At 55.1% G+C, this 13,260-nt stretch overlaps 1 protein-coding gene across 1 annotated transcript; it reads right to left on the bottom strand.

The window, feature by feature from the left end:
* Nucleotides 1-5,517: 5,517 nt before the first annotated feature.
* Lif (LIF interleukin 6 family cytokine) lies at nucleotides 5,518-11,472 on the bottom strand. The gene is made up of 3 exons (XM_006972944.4): nucleotides 11,349-11,472; nucleotides 9,679-9,857; nucleotides 5,518-9,096 (listed from the first exon to the last, which is right to left on the bottom strand). The coding sequence occupies exons 1-3, from the start codon at nucleotides 11,365-11,367 to the stop codon at nucleotides 8,686-8,688; spliced, it is 609 nt and encodes a 202-aa protein (XP_006973006.1). The 5' UTR covers nucleotides 11,368-11,472; the 3' UTR covers nucleotides 5,518-8,685.
* Between the last annotated feature and the right edge of the window lie 1,788 nt (nucleotides 11,473-13,260).

Raw genomic sequence — 13,260 nt, 5'->3', positions numbered from 1 at the left:
TCATGAGTATGGATGCTTCCCTCACATGCGTGCTTAGTGCTCTCGGAGGTCAGAAGAGGGTGTCGTGTGGCCTGGAACTGGAGTTATAGATGGTTATGAGCTGCCATGTGGGTGCTAAGAGTCAAACCTGGGTCCTCAGCAAGAACAAGTGTTCTCCCCCCACCCCACCCCCACCCCCGACAGGGTTTCTCTGTGTAGCTTTGGAGCCTCTCCTGGGACTCAATCTGTAGACCAGGCTGGCCTTGAACTCACAGAGATCCGCCTGGCTCTGCCTCCCGAGTGCTGGGATTAAAGGCGTGCGCCACCGCCACCCGGCAGAACAAATGTTCTTAACTGTTGAGTCATCTCTCCAGCTCCCTAGACCCCACACTTTTTGTTTGTTTGTTAAGTCCGGATTTCTCTGTGTAGCCTTGACTGTCCTGGAACTCGCTTTGTAGACCAGGCTGACCTCGAACTCACAGAGATCCCCCTGCTTCTGTCTCCCAAATGCTGGGATTAAAGACGTGCACCTCCACCGCCTGGCTGACCCCACTACTTCCGGGTAATCAAGCCTTCAGAGAACACTTCTCCAAGCACAGCAGTCTCAGGTTTGTCCTTACACATTGCCACAAGCTAGGTGGCTTCAGCCAACCAAACTGTCTCCTACTCTCTGGGAACCATGAGTCTAAACATAAGATGGCAGGAACACTCTGCTAAAAAGCCTCCAGGCGAAGAAGGCCCTTGCTGGCCCCTTCTAGCTTCCAGTGGCCCATGGAGCCCTTGGCCTGCCACAGTGTCACCCGGTCTGCCTCCCACAGCCGTCCCCCCTGCCTCGCCTTGCGTGTGTCCCATGAAGACATTTGTCCTTAGAATTCAGGCTGACTGGATAATCCAAGATATCTCATGCTGAGATTCTTAATACATGACATCTGCCAAGATTTGTGTCCCAAAGTTGGGATCACACAGGCCTTGGGGCATTAGTACCAGCCCTAACTCTAGGCAGGGTAGAGCAGAATTCAAAACACCCGTGAAAGGGACGAGGATGAGGAGATCAGGCAGAAGGGGACTCAGGGTTCTGAACCCGTGGGCTAGCCGCACCTGGTCCTTGCCTGTGACACATTTTTCCCTATAAAGATTGAAGATCATCTTTTCTGGGGACCTGGAAGGGTTCCAGCTGGCCTGCTAGGCCCAGAGGCCTGGGGCCTCGGTGAGGGGGGGGGGGGACCCAGAAAGAGCCCTGGCAGGTAAAGGGCCTTCTGGCTTTGATTCATTGACCGTCTGGGCAGGAGTTGGCCAGGCTGCTAAGAATGACAAAAATGCCTCGTGCATAGTTTCCTCTCCGCCAGCGGTTTCAGTCAGTGTCAGTACAGTGGAGAGAGCCTGTCTGCTGGGCTCGCTGAACCCCGGCTTGGTCCCCATCTGTGGTCCGTCTGCGGCTCTCCCTCTCTTCTTCGCATACACCCGCCCCCGGTCCCCGAGGCTGAATGGAGTGGGCAGGGCTGGACCACGTCCTCATAATTGAAATATTTGGCGCTTGGGGTGAGGCCAGACTTCCCCAAGTCAAAGGGACAGATTCAAGCTGGGCCTCTGACTGCAGGAGGAAGCTCCAGAAGCTGCCAGGATGCCAAAGCCAGTGGCCAAAGACTTTCCGTCAGGGTCCCAGAGGACCCAAGTAGCCTTGGAAAAAGGTGAGGGCAGACACTCAAGGCCGCAAGCCCTAAATCTCTTCCCGAGTCCTCTTTCCTCAGCCTCCCTCAGAACATTCTTGCTGCCACCTCTGCCCTTCACAGAACCTTCCGGAGAAGGCCCCTGCTGCCTGTTCTGTGGGTTTGTTATAGAGCAGTAAAGGGGGGTTTTGAAGGTCTGGAGAGATGTAAAGACAGCAGTAAATTCCTTTCTGTGCAAACACGAGGACCAGAGTTGGGATCCCCAGAACCCACAGAAAACCGAGACACAGCAACACATCCCTGCAGTCCTAATGCTGAGGAGACAGAGGCAGGAGGATTTCAGGACTTGCTGGCCGGTCAGTGGTCAGTACAACTGGTGAGCTTCGGTTTCAGTGAGTGACTCTATCTCAAAGACTAAGATGGAGAGAAGCAATGAAGGGAAACCTTTGCTGTGACGCTCTGGCTTGGGGCGCACACAAACACATGTACACACTTACACCACACAACTCACACACAGAGATAAGCCAAAAAGGGTTTGGAAAGTGGGCCATGCTGGGTGGTGGTGGTGCACGCCTTTAATCCCAGCACTCAGGTGGATCTCGTGAGTCTGAGGCCAGCCTGGTTGACAAAGTGAGATCCAGGACAGCCAGGACTGTTCCACAGAGAAACCCTGTCTTGAAAAACTAATGAGAGGGGGAGGAAGGGAGGGAGAGAGAGACTGAATGGGGCATGATGGTGCCTGCCTGTGATCTCAGGAGGCTGAGGCAGGCAGAAGGATCCTGAGTTTGAGCCTAGCCAGGGGCACCTAATGAGACTCTGTCTTGTTCCTCAGACCCCTAGTGAGTTTTGAAAGCCTGAGGGCAGATGGAAACTTCTGAGACATATTCAGTATCAGGATTCAAAAGTCTCCCCTTAGAGGAGGGACAAAGGCCTACCACATGCCTGTCATCCTGTCCCCTTGTAGGGTCCCCGTTGGGTTTCACTGGGCCTCAGCATGTGCACAGACTTCGGTAGGAACGGCCTCCTAGGGATACAGGCATGGCTAAAAGTAGGCCCCACTTCCACCTTCCAGGGGTGTCTAGGGGAAGTTCCCTCGGAGCAGAGCGCAGTCCTCCCCGGGTTCTGCTTACCTCAGGCCTCCTCCTTTCTAGCTGTGAGAGTCACATAACAAGACGACATTTCCCTTTGAAGTCCAGCTACAGTCCCTGCGTGGCCCCTTACACTCTGGACCCCGTCCCGTCTTAGTCTTCCCATTCAGCTCGTATCTTCTGTGTCTTTGATGCTCCGTGCTATCAGTGGGTTTAAAGCACTTTCCATTGTGAACTGCTGGTCGCTGCTGTTGTGGACAATGAAGGCTGTAATCAGGAGATAAACACACCGCTGACTCCATTATGCCATTCACATTTATTACTGAAAACGGGGTGGTTTGATGCAATAAATGAATTCTCCTGCTGCATTATCTTCAAAACTGGGGTTTTTAACTTAGAAAATCCTCTTTCTTCTACGTTAACACTTGAGCCCCCTAGGTAAAAAGCCTGGTACAAAGAGGCCCTTATCAGTTCTGACCATGTTTGCTGCGGCCAGGTGCAGATGACGGCTAGAAACAGAAGGGAACAGAAGACCAAAAGATGAGCTCTTTGGAAACTGCGGAGCCCATGAACCTGTGGATACGGTGGAATATCTTTCGGCAGTCATCCTCTAAGACCGGGGGCCTTGTCCTCTTGAATTCCAGGGGGAGTCCCATAGGCAAAGTCTCTAGTCCCACAGCTCCACCATGTACCTGAGGGCATGAGGCCTTTGTCACCTGGGTCCTGTGGACCTGGGTCTCAGTTGCCACCAGGGGAGCAGTTGTTGGGAGGTTCATCCACACTCTCCAGTTTGTCGCCAGCAGCCTGGCCCCGGCCTTGGATTCAGAGATAGCAAAACTACTGTCCTTGGCACACCCATCGGGGGACTGAGACTCTCACCACAAAGCAGACAGCTGGGGTGTGTGTGACATTCACCCAGCTTTGGGTCCCTGCCATCCATGGCAGGACAGGCTAGACTTGGAGAGAGATGTAATGCACACGACATCTCTGTCTCCCCGCCCCTCCGCTCCCTCGGGTACCACTATTAGGTAGAGGACGGATCTCATCACCGATTGCTCTCGAAAGTTCACAGATACAAAGGTAGATGGTCACTGAGAGGCAAGGACCCCAGCCAGCCAGCCTTTCCCAGCACAGCAGGCCAGTCACACCGCTTTCTCCAATCACAGTTAGTTGCCACTGTCCTCTCAAGAATGACCCAATAGCCAATTAATAGTCCATTGCTCTATCAGGCCAGGGCAGGGCCCTCTCCCAGAGGGCAGGCAGGTGGTCATTTCAATCCAGGAACCAAAAACCTGGGTGAGAAATCCAGCCCCAGAGGCCACCTTAGGTCACACCCCTGCAGCCCCTGCCTGGGCTCTTAAAAACCTTCAGCCTGCTTTACCCGAACCATAGATAAGGATTCAGGATAAGGGCCCTGCTTGGGTGGGGCAGTGTGCAGCTGCGTGCAGGTGGACAGGCAACTGCAGCTTCCCGCAAAGGGATGAGCCAGAGCCTTCTCTGCCACTGACTTCCAGGCCTGGGTGACTGCTCCAGCTGGCATAGAGATCTCAGGAGGAGCGGGTTAGGGTAGCCTCCCTCTCACCCACAGATGCCCGGGGATCTGGCTGGTTTCTGATGCTGCAGTCTGTCCTTGCTGGAGGGAGATGATGATCCACGTTTCTAATCAGCCCCCAGTGAAGTGCATGCTAAGCAGTTCTGGAGAGGTGGGAGGCAGTGGATCCATCCTATCCCGGCACCGAGGAGAAAAGGGGACTCTGGCTGAAGGACCCCGACGGCTCTGGAAGTCCATAACCTCCTGGCCCTGACCCCGACTCCTAGGAAGTTTTGTCGCTGGCATCTTCCCAGAAGGGTTAGCCTTTACCTCGTCCAGCCTGAGCTGCCAGGCTGCAGCCCCCACACACATCTGTGCATCAATTCATAGATGCAGAAACCGTGCCCTGCTCTCCAAAGTCAATCTCCCAGGGAAGCCCCAGACTCAAACTCCAGACCAAAGCCCCAGAGATATTTAGGGGACCCACCAGAACACATCTGTCTGTGGCTACCCAGTTTGAACCTCATTGTTCCCCGAGGAATAGGAGAAAGGTCACTGTGGAGAAGGTACCTTTCAGTGGAAGAGAGTGGGCTGACAGCAGTGCTCCTGAGGAGCCACTTGTACCCTGAAAAGTCTAACAGAAAGGCTGTCATGTCTGGCTGGTTAGCCCAGATAGAGCCCAGTGTCTCGTGGATTCGGGAGGACCTGTCTCCTCCACGTGGGTCTTTTGAGCCCATACCCATTACGTCACTATGGACCCTTCCTGGTGATAAAGCTCCAGACAGTCGGCATCTCCAAGTCCCTGAAACTCCATGCAAAGGGAAGAACATGAGGCTGGAAGCTGAGCAGGCCCACACCCATTGGTCTAGGGACTAGCTGCACCTCTCATTGGGAGGGGTTGACCTCCACATGTCAAATTATTCTGCACACGTAGTTCCATCTCTCTGGGCTCCAGTCTCCTCCTCAGCTGAATGGAAACAGCCCAGCTGGGCTGTTGTGAGTGTTTTGTGGCTAGTGAAATGATACAGTAGCACCCATGGAAGCAATCTGTCCTTTCTTGGTAGCATCTCATATTCTAGACACCACTCACCTTGTTATTCCTGGGGTAAAACCCCACCCCCTACCCCTGCTGACGCTGGCCCAGTGGGGGAGACCTCATCTTCCACCCCTTCTGTCCTTTGTCCAGCCAAGTCCCAACAAGCTGCCCCCCCATATCAATACACTCCAGAAAGCTTGACAAGAGTGGGTTCTTTATTAATTCATTTTTTCTTCTTAAAAAATGGTACTCCTTCAGTATAAAAAATAAATATTTAAATATGACATTGAATAAATAAAAATAATCTGTCAGTATGAAACATTCCCACAGGGTACATTCATCAAAGAGGAATTTGTCACCCAAGGCCAAGTCCCTTCCAGTGAAAAGGAAAGGGGAAAGAGCTGAGGCCTCACGGGCTGAACCAGCAGTGCAGAGGAGAGCCTGGGCTGGGATGGGGATCATTCAAATGCAAACAGCCATACCATTGCACTTCTCAAGACACTCCCACGCAAGATTCTGGGGTCCTGGCCCACATGCCATGTCTGCTCCAGAGAGCCAGCAAAGCAGAGCTGGATTGCTAGAGTGAGGATCAAGGACATGGAAGTAGGCGAGGACAGAGAGGAGAGACCAGTGAACTATCAGTGCTTTCGGGCTTGAAGTTTTAAATAATAAATAAAGGACCCTACGCTTCTCTCTTGATAAACTGCAAAATGCCCCACCCCACCCCCTTCTCCGGCCCAGGCACATTACCCATCATGCCCGATGGGAGTCAACGCTAGCAGGTGTAAGATATCAAGGTGCACAGCTACCTGCCCCTAAAGATTTTTTTGTTTTTGTTTTGTTTTCCCAAAGGCTCCATGATTCTGGGATGCTGTGCAAAAATGTCTCGGTACTGCTGGAGTCAGATGTAGGCAGATGGCGGTTGCATTGTGGAGCCAGGGGCTGTGCACACAGAGGAAGAAGAGTCCATTGGTCCCTGAACCTTGAAAGCTGCCAGGTGGGCTGAGCCCAGGGAATCCATGCCCATAGGAATGTGAAGTGATGGCAAGACCCAGCAGGCCCCAGCTGTGGAATCATCTTGGCTTTTCGACAAGTTGCCTCTCGGTTTGGAGAAGGGCAGCCTCCTCCAAAGTCCTGAGCTGGGCCTGATGCAGCCGCAGGAGAGCGGGGCCACATACACCACCTGTGAGTCTCCTGGCTGCTCCCGCGCACGGTTCCAGGCCTTGTCCTACCCAGAGCTTCAGGGGCTAGCCTCCTGCCGTCCAGGTAAAGTGCTTGGAGAATGACGGAAAAAGGTGCAAAAATGCATGCAGCAGAATCCTGCGGCCAAACTGCTAAGGACCGCCCTGCTCGGAGGCTGAGAGGCAGCAGCTAGTGCTGCAGGCAGCCACTGCCCCAGCTTGGCTGCCTTCCTCGCTACCCTGCTCCCAGATCGAGGGCGTTCCTCTGCTTGCCTGGCCCCAGCACAAAGGAGAGATCAGATCGGATTCCCTGCCTGGAAGCCCAGACATGGGCGGGAGTGGGAAGGCAGCGATGAAGCAAGGACCACAGCTTCCTGGTCTGCGTCCCAGGCGTCTCAGGCTTTGCTCTCGCCTTCTCCGGAGCACTGGGCAGCCGTTCAGGCCCAGTTCAGGGCCTGCACTGCCCCAACTTCCTGCATTCTGTGGGTGTTCAGGCCACCCGAGGAGCTTCCATGCTGGGTGGGGTGGAAGCACGCGGGGTCCCCCCGGTCAGGACGTCTCAGTGCTCTTCAGCTGCTCTTTGAGGAACGAAGAATCCGCTTTGCCCAAGGTTCCAGGGCCATTCATTTCATTATGAATGGTGTGACACACAGCCGGAATCCAGGGGGCGCCAGAGAGCACCGTGGGACAAAACAACAACCACCACAAATGGCTCCACCCCACTGGAGAGCAGAAAGGGGGGGGGGAATCAGCCACTCCACACAGTGGCTCAGCTCCTTCTGGGGGACCCTGACACCCTCAAAGTGAGTCACAGTGTGAGTGAGGCAGGGGAGCTAGCCAGCTCTTTGATCTTGACCCTTCTCTAGGCTTCACCCATGAGGCTTATTCTACCTATAACATCATCAGCTCCCAGACCAAACCCCACTAGGTGAGGCTCGACCCCAGCTCCCACGTAAGGGGCCTCATACTGTTTCGGGGAATTAACTTTGCCATTTAAAGCACCAATAAGTTAACATAAATAGGATATAGTAATAAATAGACAGCAGCACTGGATCACACACAGCGCTCTAGGGTCTCTAGCTTCCCTGAGACCCTGACCTCAAGTTCAGCTTTTCCATGCTCTAGGGACCCAAGGCAGCCTCTGGTCCCCTCAAGTACCTTTGTGTGACCTCCAGGGCCTCAGACATGACCTTCTACTCTAAGCTACCAGTCTGTCTGTTTAGGATCACCTGTTCTCCAGGGTCAATAAAAGCAGATGAAACCTGGAGTCCGCTACCACCCCAGCATGGCGGCTTGCTCCTTCCCTGGCTCCCAGAGTTAGAGATCCTCCCCTGGGAGGACTCTGGGGACCTATTGAACACCTCACCTGCCTTTGCAACCTACGTCTTCCCTCCTGCGCACACCCCACCTCTAGGTCCAGCTAGGAGACCCCAACCATCCAGGCTGTGGGGGAGACTACAGAGAAAAGAATGAGCCCATCGGACTTTGATGGGCTCATCCTCTTCCAGGGACTTCCTTTCCAGACCTGAAGATGGCCTTGCTTCTTCCCTAGGAGCCTGCACACCAATGACCTTCCAGAATCTTCCACCTAACATGACAATCCCTAAGCCTGAATTCTCTAATCAAACCCAAGAGAAGATACATTCCATCACAGGGTACCTTCTCTGTCTTCCACCCACAAAATTTCAAAAAGATAAGGAGTCCTTCTGGACCCTCTGGCCCGCACACATTCCAACCAAGCCTTCCAAAGTCTCTCGAAGGGACAGCAAAGGCCCAGGTGGTGGTCACTCTCCAGGGGGGCCAGGAGACTCCTCAGACCTTTGCTCTCCGCTGTAGACAATGTGTGCATCTTGTTCACACGCCTAGTGAACAAGGGCCTGAGGGAGTTGGTGGGACAGAAGTCTCTCCCACTTAACCTCGTCACCCAATCACACTTAGTCAATCCAACACTCTTGTTGCTATTTCTAGCTGGCGCTGGGCTATATGGAGGCCCTGCCGATGGAAGGTTCAAGCTTTGCTGGACTCCATCATGGCCCAGCCCAGAGTTCAATGAGTGGCTAGAAATCCCTGGGGTCTGCCAGCAGTCCCCTTTGGGTTTAGCAATGCCCTGAACCCCAGCACACTTTGAGTCCCGCCCCCCTCCCCGCATCTGGATCCTGCTCCTGAAATCCTTCAGTCCATGGCATACTCAAGACCTCCCTGTCTAGAAGGCCTGGGCCACCACGCTAATGACTTGCTTGTATGTCCCCAGGAGCTGGCAGCCCAACTTTTTCTTTTGGAAGACATCTTTGCTGGAGGTGTCAGGGCCGTAGGTCACGTCCACGTGGCCCACGCGGTATTTGTTGCACAACCGGCACAGCACGTTGCTGAGGAGCCCACGCATGATGTCTATAGTAGTGTTGAGCTTGCTGTGTAGGCTCAGGGCACCGGGGTTCAGGATCTTCTGATCCCGGGTGATGTTACCCAGGGAGGCACTCAGGTACGCCACCATCCGATACAGCTCCACCAACTTGGTCTTCTCTGTCCCATTGGCGTGGAAAGGCGGGAAATCTGTCATGTTGGGCCCACACAGCTTGTCCACGTTGTTGGGAAACGGCTCCCCTTGAGCTGTGTACTAAAGAACAAAGGAAAGAGGTCATGGGAGTCAGGGTGAGTGTTCCAGCTTGCCACCACCCCTTGGGGCAAGCTTTTGCCCCTTAGTTTCCCCACCTGTGACATGGGGACTCAACTTACTGCCCTGTAGGCAACTAGACTCATGAGTCAGCAGTGATCAGAGGAGTGAACTCACTCATCAAGGTCACTGTGACATAAATGGATAGAGAGGAAATGTGGCATTTCACAGGCGTCACCTCAGCCAGAACACCACGCACACTTGCACTTTCAATCACCCCAGTCTCTTCCTGGGCACCCCAATGTTTTCAATGACACCCCCTTGTCCACTCACTGCCTTATCCCTCTTCTTTGCCCACCCTGAGCTGCGTGACAAGTCCTCACCTCTCATCCCAGGTCTGCTCCCCACTCACTGGCGACTGGGAAGAGTGACTGCCTAGCCTAGGCTAGGATGTGAGGAGGAAGCCATGGAGGTATGGGCTTGCTTCAACCAAGCCCCTTCCCACTGTGTCTTCCAGTTCCTCAGGGCTCCCCTGCAGCCCACACAGCTTCCCGCCATCCTGGGGGTCCCGGGAAGGGAACTTACGTAGGAAATGAAGAGCGCGTTGGCACTACCATTGAGCTGTGTCAGTTGATTCTTGATCTGGTTCATGAGGTTGCCGTGGCACGGGTGGCGTGTGGCACAGGTGGCGTTCACAGGGGTGATGGGAAGGGGACTCCCTGCCCCGTGTTTCCAGTGCAGAACCAGCAGTAAGGGCACAACTCCTGGGAAGAGACGAGAAGGGTGAATGGAAAAGCCGGGAGGCTGGCTTGAGGCTCTCAGCTTGTTGCCTGGGGGCTGGGTAAGGAGCCCGACCCACCTCCCCTCACCCTCCAGGGTTTCACTGCTCTGCTGCAGTTCCCGGGCCCCCTGACTCCAGGTCTCTTGCCAGAGTTCTCTCTAAAGCAGTTCTCTCTTTCTCTGCTCCCTGGCCTCAGTTTCCCTGTCCAGCAGAGGGGAAGAGAAATGAAGCCTCTCTTCCCCCTCCCAGGATGGGCCAGATTTTTAATTTACTTGATGTTCATTGGCCCATTGCAGCCTAGAACTCCAAACTGGACCCCTTGCGGGCCGTGGAGGCTGGGGGCTGTGGTTTCTGTTGACTCTCTCTTCCCAAACCTGCAGCTTGATTCTGGCTCCCTAGGCCACTTGCCTCTAATCCCATCTCTAGCCTTCCTCAATGGGGTCCCCTATGGAGGACCTTCCACCTGTTTGTTCTGCAGTTTCACCACTCTCCATCCAAATCTTCTGTCACCCCAACTTGCTACAGCTCCCCACCCCCACCCCACCCCCCGCGCGCCCCCCAACTCCACACACTTTGGAGTGAGAGGAAATGGTGCAACCAGGAAAGAGACCAGGGAAAAGGTCGCAGGCGGACACGCAAGAGGAAAGCGAAAGGTGTCAGGAGAGCGGGGAGCTGTCCGGGCCTGTCCAGGATCACCCCTCCCCCGGGGCGCCTACCCCTCCTTCACTTCCAGCTACACCGGCCCCCTCACCCCAGCCCGGCCTTTCCAACACCCGGCTGAAGACACCAGAAGGTAATAGAGGCTGAAATCAACTCTTGGAGGCTGGAGACCTCCCACCTGAACTCTCCATGTTGGGACTGAAAAGACCATAGAACCTTAAATTCACTCCCCTGGTGTCCCCTAATGATCCCAGCATCCCCAGACAGTGTTAAGGCCCCGGGATGGCTGCGAGGGTACCCATACCCGCATCTCACCTCGCGCCAATCACAGCTTTCCAGGGACTAGCAGACGGAAGCGGCACCTGCGCCGGTCCTGGCCGGAGTTTGCAAGCTGCTCAGCCGCCTGCGCCCCTCCCAAGGAGCAGCCCGGGACGCAGTTGGAAAAGAGAAAGCGGAAAGAAAGAAAGAAAAAGAAAGAGGGAGGGTGAATCCGGGCGACAGCGGAGAAGCAAGAGCAGCGCGGGAGAGCAGTGGGGCGAGGAGAGGAGGCGCTGGAGCAAGGCTGCGCCGTCCGGGTCCCTCGCCGCCAACCTGCTGGCCCCGGCGGGCTGGGCGCGCGGTGCCCGGGCCATGTGCGGCGCTCGCTCCCGGCCGCCACCCAGCGCCTCCGGCTGGCCCGGGACTGCGCGGGCGCCCCAAGTGTCCGAGTGGCGCGGCGGGCGGGTGTCCCGCGGGTGCTCGCCCAGCGCCCCAGGCTGCCGGCGCGTCCGCAGCGGGGACTCGCTCGCAATCGGCGCCCGGCGCGTGGATTTACCTGCGGCCAAGACCTTCATTATGGGCTGGACTCCAGAGGGCCTTGGAGGAGACCTTAGATGCAGGCCGTTTTCAGAAGTTCATGCTCAAATGGGGAATTTGCCTGATTTATATACTGGAGCCTGTGTTGTAAGACAGAGAAACAGCTATATTTAGCCGGGATCCCCAGTCCAGGAAGTTGTTTGAGGTGCATCATAGGAAATTATGAATGGAAGAAAGTGAGAGTGAGGGGGGGAGGGGGAACGAGTGAGGGGGGAGGGTGGGTAGGGCAGACTTTTTCCTTCTTCTAAGAATTTGATTGATAAAATTAAAATGAAGTCTTAACAAAAAAACGCCCTGTGGTTTTCCTGAGTGGCTTGCTCTGGGCGTCGTTTGCAGATGGGTCTGGTGGGAAGGGGATCTCAGGGGGACTCAGATGGGGTCCCCAGCCTTGTGCCCTTCAGACGCCCCAGGTTCATCTGGGTTTGGGGGGGGTGGCAGACTGTGACTCCTGGTGGGGGGGGGGGGGCTTTGCGGGCGGCAGAAGGAGTCAGGCTGAGGTTCCACTGAGCTGTTTCCAGGAAGGGGGGCTGTGCCCTTTTGGACTTTAGACAGCCATAAAGTAGAGCAGAACGTGGACGCTGGAAGCTACTTTAGGGGTGGCCTTTCTCTAGCCTGCCCATTGCCAGTAGGCAAAGAGATACTACAGGGGCTATGGTGCCAGTGTACCAAAGGTTCTGACCCCCTTACGTCCATCAGCATGCCCCCTCTACTGATTGGTACTTGTGAGCTCTGGGAAGACATGAAATTGTGTCTCGTTGGGACCATCTGGGGAGGCACTTCAGGAAGGTACCTCAGCCTCTCTATTCTGAAGGGACCCCTAAAGCAGTGATCCAGGGATGCTGGGCAAAATGGGACCCCCAGATTCCTTAGGGTGCTGAGGAATGGCTGATGCCCTCCACCACCACCACCACCAGACACTCCTTGGAAACCCCTTGGGGCGTGGCCTCAGAGTATGAAGGTGACTCTCAACAGGTGTTTCTACAGTCTAAGGCAGGGTCCCAACACCTGGTGTGGGTCCTTGCTGGTAGATTACTGGATGTCTCAGGGACAGTGAGGAAGAGGACAGGGTGAAATGAGATCAGGGTCTCCTTACTAAATGTAAGGCCGTACAGAGAAGCATGAGATGACCGAGTACTGACCAGACACACCTCCCTAGGGCCCAGAGCCACTGGGTCCTTCCAGACCTGGAGATGTCATAGCCCTGGGGACCCTACCCCAACCCTTCTGCCTGACCTAACTCGGGGTCGAAATGGGACAACGGGTTTTCCAAAGCTTTGCCTAGCCGCTGAAGCACCTTTGGTCATCTCCGCGTCCCCAGCTACTGCCTCTAGGCACAACCAGGGTCTGCTCGGATGTTCTCGCATCCTACCAGGATGAACCTTTGTGCCTGCTGCTCTCCCCTCCCCACCCCCACCACACATACACCCCGATCCGTCCTGATTCTTGTTCCTTGTGGTCTTTTGGCAGAGCCTTGGATAGTGGAGTGATAAAACCGCCCCTCCCATCTAGTACTTTCCAGTGTGTGTGTTGGGGGGGGGGCGCATCCAGAGGCCAGGCACCCTTTCTTTCCCCCTGTACCCCGACACTTCTTGTTTCTTCCTGGTGGCCCCACCTGGGGCTTACCATTCCTGTACACACAAGTGAGATGGTAACTACACACTGGAGAAATCCCAGCTCCACATCACCAGAACTCCTGGAGCACTCTAGACCAGCTCTAGAGCATGTCTTCCAAACATCTGCTCTCGGACTCAGCCTAGCTTCCTTAGCATGGGTCCCAAATCTATCATCCCAGAAACCCATCATGGTCCTTTCTATCCATCTCTGGTCCCTCAAGGCGAAGTCCCTCACTGAGTGCCCAGTGCTCATGGAGG

Source organism: Peromyscus maniculatus, chromosome 10 (genome assembly GCF_049852395.1).
Source record: "Peromyscus maniculatus bairdii isolate BWxNUB_F1_BW_parent chromosome 10, HU_Pman_BW_mat_3.1, whole genome shotgun sequence".
NCBI lineage: Eukaryota > Metazoa > Chordata > Mammalia > Rodentia > Cricetidae > Peromyscus > Peromyscus maniculatus.
The sequence above is the reverse complement of the archived record's forward strand: the minus strand, read 5'-3'. Positions and strand labels throughout refer to the sequence as shown.

What these genes read in the sequence shown, in the direction of transcription:
- Lif (XM_006972944.4), bottom strand. An exon ending in ACGCGCTCTTCATTTCCTAC is followed by an intron (nt 9,097 to 9,678) that starts GTAAGTTCCCTT and finishes TTTGTTCTTTAG; the next exon opens with TACACAGCTCAAGGGGAGCC.